At 62.6% G+C, this 6,610-nt stretch overlaps 1 protein-coding gene across 2 annotated transcripts; it reads left to right on the forward strand.

Moving 5' to 3' along the window:
- The first annotated feature begins 208 nt into the window (after positions 1 to 208).
- MTFP1 (mitochondrial fission process 1) lies at positions 209 to 2,937 on the forward strand. Of its 2 annotated transcripts, XM_045585720.1 has the most exons (5): positions 214 to 231; positions 274 to 354; positions 1,161 to 1,288; positions 1,913 to 2,145; positions 2,336 to 2,937. In XM_045585720.1, the coding sequence occupies exons 2-5, from the start codon at positions 288 to 290 to the stop codon at positions 2,406 to 2,408; spliced, it is 501 nt and encodes a 166-aa protein (XP_045441676.1). In that variant the 5' UTR covers positions 214 to 231; positions 274 to 287; the 3' UTR covers positions 2,409 to 2,937. The 2 variants fall into 2 exon arrangements, with proteins under 2 accessions (XP_036304755.1, XP_045441676.1); XM_036448862.2 differs by having other exon boundaries at positions 209 to 354.
- The last annotated feature ends 3,673 nt before the right edge of the window (positions 2,938 to 6,610 follow it).

Raw genomic sequence — 6,610 nt, forward strand, 5'->3', positions numbered from 1 at the left:
GATCCCCCATTGGAACGCCGGCCTCTGTGGTCCTTAGAGGGGTGCCTGCCGGCCCTCGAACCCCCAGAAATAACGGGACGGACCCTGCCCCCTCCCGGCCGGGGAGAGGGGCTCCGGCGCGGGGGAATTTACAGACGCTCCCTGCGCTGGGTGACGGCACCACCTGTCCGTCCTTCAGTCCGTCCGCTGCCTCGGACTGAGACCGGAGGGCCCGGGGGAGCTGACGCGGCCGAGGGGGCTGGACCGGCCGCCGGGGCCGCCGGGGCCGCCGGGGCCGCGGAGGGGCCATGTCCGAGCCGCCCCCGCGGGGCGCTGAGCGCGACCTGTACCGGGACACGTGGGTGCGGTACCTGGGTGAGCGCGGGGCAGGGTCACCGGCGGCGCGGGGACTCCCCCGCCCCGCAGCGCGGGGAGCAGGGCTCACTGGTTAACGGTTCCTAGGCCGGTTCTGGTCCCGGAGCAGGCGGAGGGATCTTAGTTCTCAGATCCCCCTCAATCAGACCAGAGATGGGGCTCAGAGAGGGTTAGGGACTTGCCCAAGGTCACACAGCTCCGGGTGGCCCAGCCCTGCCTTTTGGGGTTGGAAGGGGAGGACGGGGGAGGTGGGGGGGGAGTCTCTGCTGGTCCTGTCTCCCAGATCGAAGCTCAGGCCCTCCTTGGAGGCATGGGGTGAACAGGTGGCCTTCTCGGACATGGCTGGAGCCCGAGGTCCTGGACCCCTCTCCCCGCTTCTCCCTGGCTCTGCCCGAGCTCAGCTTCCTCCTGGGCAAACAGGGACGGACGCAGGCAGGGCCTCTCTCACCAGCTGGTGGTTGTGAGGGCACAGGAAGGCCTGGCACCAGGTGAGTGCCCTCGGTCAGTGCCCTCGGTCAGTCAGTGGCTGCCTGCTCCCCTCCATTCACGCAGAAGCTTCCAGCATCCGGACTGGGAAGGCAGCCCAGTGAGTGATCGTGGTGACTGCCCTCGGCTCTCCCACGGTGGCCCTAGCCTGGAGGTGGGCATCCCTGGGTGGCCGTTTTCTAGGATCAGAGAGACCCGACCAATCCCATGCCCAAGGTCATCCTCCTCCAGCTTCCGTGGTGCCGGCTGGGGCCGGAGTGCCCCCTGGTGGAACAATGGCTGCTGCTCCCGGGATTAAATGTCCCCTTTCCTCCGTCCAGGCTACGCCAATGAGGTGGGGGAGGCCTTCCGCTCCATGGTGCCCGCGGCCGTGGTGTGGCTGAGCTATGGGGTGTCCAGCTCCTACGTGCTGGCTGACGCCATCGACAAGGGCAAGAAGGCAGGAGAGGTGAGTGCGAGCCTGCCCCTCAATACCCACCCCCCCAGGCCATCGCCCGGGAGGGCCAGTCCACAGCCTTGCACGGGGTACCCTCACTGTGGCAAAGCATGCGGGCAGCCCCTTCCCAGTCCTGTTTGTGGGGTAGTGTACCCCCTCCCCGGCCCCAGCCCTGCCTGTGGACAGGTCTACCCCCAGCACGGAATGTGGCATATGGTACAGTCCAGATCCCAATACTCAATCCTAGCGGGGTTGCCAAAACCGGTTTGGCTCAGTGGATAGAGCGTCCGCCTGCGGACTGAAGGGTCCCAGGTTCGATTCTGGTCAAGGGGATGTACCTTGGTTGCTGGCACATCCCCAATAAGGGGTGTGCGGGAGGCAATTGATCGATGTTTCTCTCTTATGGATGTTTCTAGCTCTCTGTCCCTCTCCCTTCCTCTCTGTAAAAAATCAATAAAATATATATATTTTTATAAAATACTAGCGGGGTTTGTCCCAGCTCCCCTTCCCCTCTCCCCCTCCACCCTCCTTCCCCTTGCACTCCCCCTCCCCCTACTTCCCTCAGCCTCAGGCCACAGGGTTCCCTGGCTCTGCCGCCGCCCGTCGCTGAATCCAGTTTCTCTTGTGCCCACCAAGGCGCCAAGCCCCGAAGCCGGCCGCAGCACCCGGGTGACCGTGGCCGTGGTGGACACCTTCGTATGGCAGGCCCTGGCCTCCGTGGCCATCCCCGGCTTCACCATCAACCGCGTGTGCGCGGCCTCCCTCTACGTCCTGGGCGCCGCCACCCGCTGGCCCCTGGCCGCCCGCAAGTGGACCACCACCGCCCTGGGGCTGCTGGTCATCCCCGTCATCATCCACCCCATCGACAGGTGGGCCCCGCCCCCCGGCCCTGACCTCCTGCCTCCCAGGCCCCCCTTCCTACAGCTGCACCCTCTCTCCTGACTACAGCCCACTCCTTCCTCAGTTTACCCCCTCAAGGTGGCCTCTGACCCCCAGGGATGGCTTGGAAGCCTCCTCTGGGGTCCCGCCGCTTGCTCATCACCCTCCCCCGCCCCACAGGTCCGTGGACTTCCTCCTGGACTCCAGCCTGCGCAAGCTGTACCCCTCCTCGGAGAAGCCCAGCTCCTCCTGACCACAGCCTGGCCCCCGGCCCCGGGGGCTGGCCCACCCCCTGCTTTCCAACCTCCTCCTGCTGCCAGGGGGTTCGGAGCATGGCTCCTTGGGGCCCAAGGCCCAGGCAGCTGAGCGGGTGTGAACTGGATGAAAACAAGGACAAGAAGGAGCAGCCACCGCAGCGCCTCGGGGGCGAGAAGCCTTGAACCCCGGACTGGGTGATACCGAGCGGCCGTGGGCCCGGTCTCTCTGACGGGAAGGAACATCCTCCCCTGGAGGAGACGGGGGCTGAGCCCGCAGAGGGCGAGGAACCTGGCCAAGATCACGTGGCGAGCTGGGGCCCCAGGACTCCCAGCGGCTCAGCCCGTCCGCCCGTGGCAGTGTGGCTGGACAGAGGGGCAGCGGGCACTGGGAGAAGCCGGGCATGCCGCGTGGGGGACCCTGAGGCCTGAGCCTCTGGCCAGTTCATCCCCCGATCCTCGGGGCCGGGGCTGCTGGGCCTGGCCGGGAGGCAGGACAGCCCTGGTTTAATAAATCCTCAGGAAGTGTCGTCGGCTTCCTCTCTGTTGGGGATGGGCAGGGATGTGCAGGGATGTGGTGGTGGGTGGAGGTCAGGGCTGAGGGCCCTCCGAGGCGGAGGCTGGCTGCTCGGGCCAGTATCACGCCCCTTGGCCAGCGTGAGGGCAGTGGCCTCCAGCTTGCCTCCCTCCAAGCTTGTCTTCATCTGGCCACCTCCTTCTGAAACGTCCAGGCCCAGGCCCAGGCTCCGGTGGTGGCTCTCAGAGGCCTGGACACCCTCACCCCAATGTTCACCGCGGCTATTCGGTCCCTTTCGGTCCCTTGGAGCTGGGGGGCCTTTCTCTTTTTTAAAAATATATTTGTATTGACTTCAGAGAGGGAGAAACACTAATAATGAGCGAGAAACAATGATCAGCTGCCTCTTGCACGTCCCCATTTCCCCCCTACCCACCGCCCTACACTCACACTAGGGATCAAGCTCAGAACCCAGGCATGTGCCCCGTCTGGGAATCGATCCCTGACCTTCAGGTTCAGAGGTCGATGCTCAACCACTGAGCCAGGCCGGCCGGGCTGGAAGTTCTCTTGACTGGGCTTCCTCATACCCTGTTCCCTCCGATTGGGACACTCCCTTCCAGCCGTCCCGCACCCCCTTCCTACAGCTGCACCCTCTCTCCTGACTACAGCCCACTCCTTCCTCAGTTTACCCCCTCAAGGTGGCCTCTGACCCCCAGGGCTGGCTTGGAAGCCTCCTCTGGGGTCCCGCAGCTCAGCACTTCCTGCAGGGCCTGGGAGGCTGCCGCAGAGCCCTGCTGGGCTGGGGGAGGTGTCTTTCCCCACCCCCAGGCCTTTGCCCCAGAGCAGTGTTTCCCAAAGAATCACCTGGGGGAGTTGTTAAACTACAGATTCCTGAATCCCAACTGAGAAGTGCTACACTAGAATTTTTGGGAACATAGAGGTAAAATTGTAAGCTTAGATCACTAAGTTAACTATACAATTTTACTTATAGGTTCCCAAAAATTCCAGTTTTGGCACTTCTCAGTTGGGATCCAGGAATCTGTAGTTTAACAACTCCATCAGGCGATTCTCGCCATGAGAGAAGCTTGGGAAACACTGCCCTAGAGCGTGCTGGGAGTCAGGTCCCTCGGTGGCCACCTTCAGGCAATGCTCAGCATCCCCACCAGGAGGCAGCATCTCCCAAGGTGCCGGTGTCTGCTGGGTCAACCAGCTCCCCGGGTTACCGAGAGCAGCACCTGGCAGGCGTCTTCAAACTATGGCCCGCGGGCCACATGCGGCCCGCAGAGGAGTCTGATCCGGCCCGCCAGGTTTTTTGGGCAGTGAGCGCAGCCAAGGTGTTACAGTAGGAATTACTAGTTCATATAGTCCGGCCCTCCAGCTCTCTGAGGGACCGTGATCTGGCCCCCACTTTAAAAAGTTTGAGGACCCCTGCATGAGCTAACGGCTCCCAGAACGCCTGGCCCAGTGCGAAGTGCTTCCTGGGTCATGTGTGGCTCGTTCACTCCGGGCAACCACGTCCCAGTGAGGTCCTTGTTTCCTGGAGTCGGAGTCACTGGCCCAAACGCACACACAACGTCCCATTGGCCTTGACCGCCCCACGGCCTCGCCTCACCTGTCCCCCAGCCCAGGACTGGTTCCCTGGCTCTTGCCTGCCAGCCCACAGCTCTCTTCGTCGGCGTCGGGGGCAGAGCCTGCTGTGGCACAGGCTGTGTGACCAAAGACAAGTTACCCAACCTCTCCGAGCTCTGGTCTCCTCACAGACAACTCTGCGTAACGACCTCCCGCAGCTGCCGTGAGGATGGCAGGAGAAATGGCTCCCGAAGGCGTTCGGCCAGGGCAGGGCTCACAGGCCGGGCTCCACAAACATTGGCTGTCCCTTTTTATTCCCCTTTTAATTTATTGTTATTGATTTCAGAGAGGACAGGACAGGAAGAGAGAGAGAGAGAGAAACATCAGTGATGAGAATCACTGATTGGCTGCCTCCTGCACGCCCCACACTGGGAATCGAGCCCGCAGCCCGGGCCTGTGCCCTGACCGGGAATTGAACCGTGACCAGGAGACAGGGTGCACCTGGTTCATAGGTCGACGCTCAACCACTGAGCCACGCTGGCCAGGCAGCATTGGCTGTTCTTAATAGACAAGCGTCATCCCTGCCAGGGTGGACGATGGATCCTCCCATCGGCTGATAACCCAGATAGAAAGCATGCCAGCGGTCTGGCTCAGGGACTCCACTCCCGAGAATGTATCAGGGGAACAAGTGGGTGGTCATCAGACGTGCACCTGAGGGTGACCCTCCTGGTCTTGTTTGTGCGAACTAAACTCTTGGGGGATCCCTCGGGATGCCCAGGGCATGCAGGGACATTCTCCTGGTCTGACCGTGCTGGTGGCGAATGTCCCCGAGCGCCGCCTCTGTCCTGATGCCCGGGATCCAGGCTGAGCGCGGCGGCTGGCATTCCGAGCCTCCAGGCCTTGGCCGGCTCAGCTCTCACCACCACACCTCCCTGCCCCTCCGTTCTCGCCTCCGCTGACCCCTCGCCGTTCCCGGGATATGCCCTGCACACCTGGCCTCCGTGCCTTTGCTCAGGCTGTGCCATCTGCCGGGAATGCCCTCGCCACACCCACTTCCCTCTGCTCCCAGCCTCCGGTGCCCTCTCCCAGTCAGAACCATCTTGCCGTGCAGCGCTCCATCGTCACAAGAGTTACGAAATGACACCCACAGAGCCCATGAGTGGAGCTCTGACGAGTCACCAGGCCCTCTGATCAGCACCGTGTTTGTGCAACCTGCCTATGAGCCTACGACAATGCCACCGCCATCATCCTACTGGTGGGCATTACTTCCTGCACGGCCGGCGTGGCTCGGTGGTTGAGCATCAACCTAGGAACCAGGAGGTCACAGTTTGATTCCGGGTCAGGGCACATGCCTTAGCAGGCCTGGCCTTCAGCTCTTCCCAAGGAGCCTCTGTCTGCTGGCACCAGCCAAGCCCTTTGGTTCCCATCTGCCCACGCCTGGGTAACTTGCTCCCCTGGCAGTAGCTGTGCCAGGACCTGGGGCTCAGGCCAGCGTGTCTGTGTCCCTGGCTGGCAGCACAGAGGCCAGGTGGGTGCCAGGGGCTGTGCTTCCCGGAGGCCGTGCCATGGGCGGGGCTGGGAGGGGGCAGGACACTGGGCTTTGTGCCTCCAGCCCTGCCTGGCCTTCTGGGAGTTTCCTTGGACGAGTGGCTTAAGCATTGTGTGTCTCTATTGCTCCGCTGCCCGATGGGCATAACACCTCCCCTACCCACAGGCATGGATTGCAGACGGAGACACCCAGGCCTCTGCTATGATTAACTAATAGAAGGTCTAGGACGGACCAGTCACTTCTTCTCTCCTTCTTGGCACAAGCAGGGCCTTGGAGAAGTGGTGCTCGGGGGCGACTCAGAGCCATGTCTCTGGAGTAAAGAAAAAGCAAAGAAAATACACCTTGTGTTTGGGCCCCGCTCCTGAGCGGCTGTGTGATGCTGGGGGCGTGGCTGCGCCTCTCGGAGCCTTCGTTCCTTCCCTTGTCCGTCAGGTGGCCACGAGGAGCAGCCCCGGGGGAGGCAGGAGAGGGAAATGAGCTGAACTCATAAGGCGCTTGGCACTCTGGGTGGTACATAGAGAGCACGCGCTGAATGGTAGCTCTGACATCACCACCATCATCGTCGTCAT

Source organism: Pipistrellus kuhlii, unplaced genomic scaffold (assembly GCF_014108245.1).
Source record: "Pipistrellus kuhlii isolate mPipKuh1 unplaced genomic scaffold, mPipKuh1.p scaffold_m20_p_20, whole genome shotgun sequence".
Taxonomy (NCBI): Eukaryota; Metazoa; Chordata; class Mammalia; order Chiroptera; family Vespertilionidae; genus Pipistrellus; species Pipistrellus kuhlii.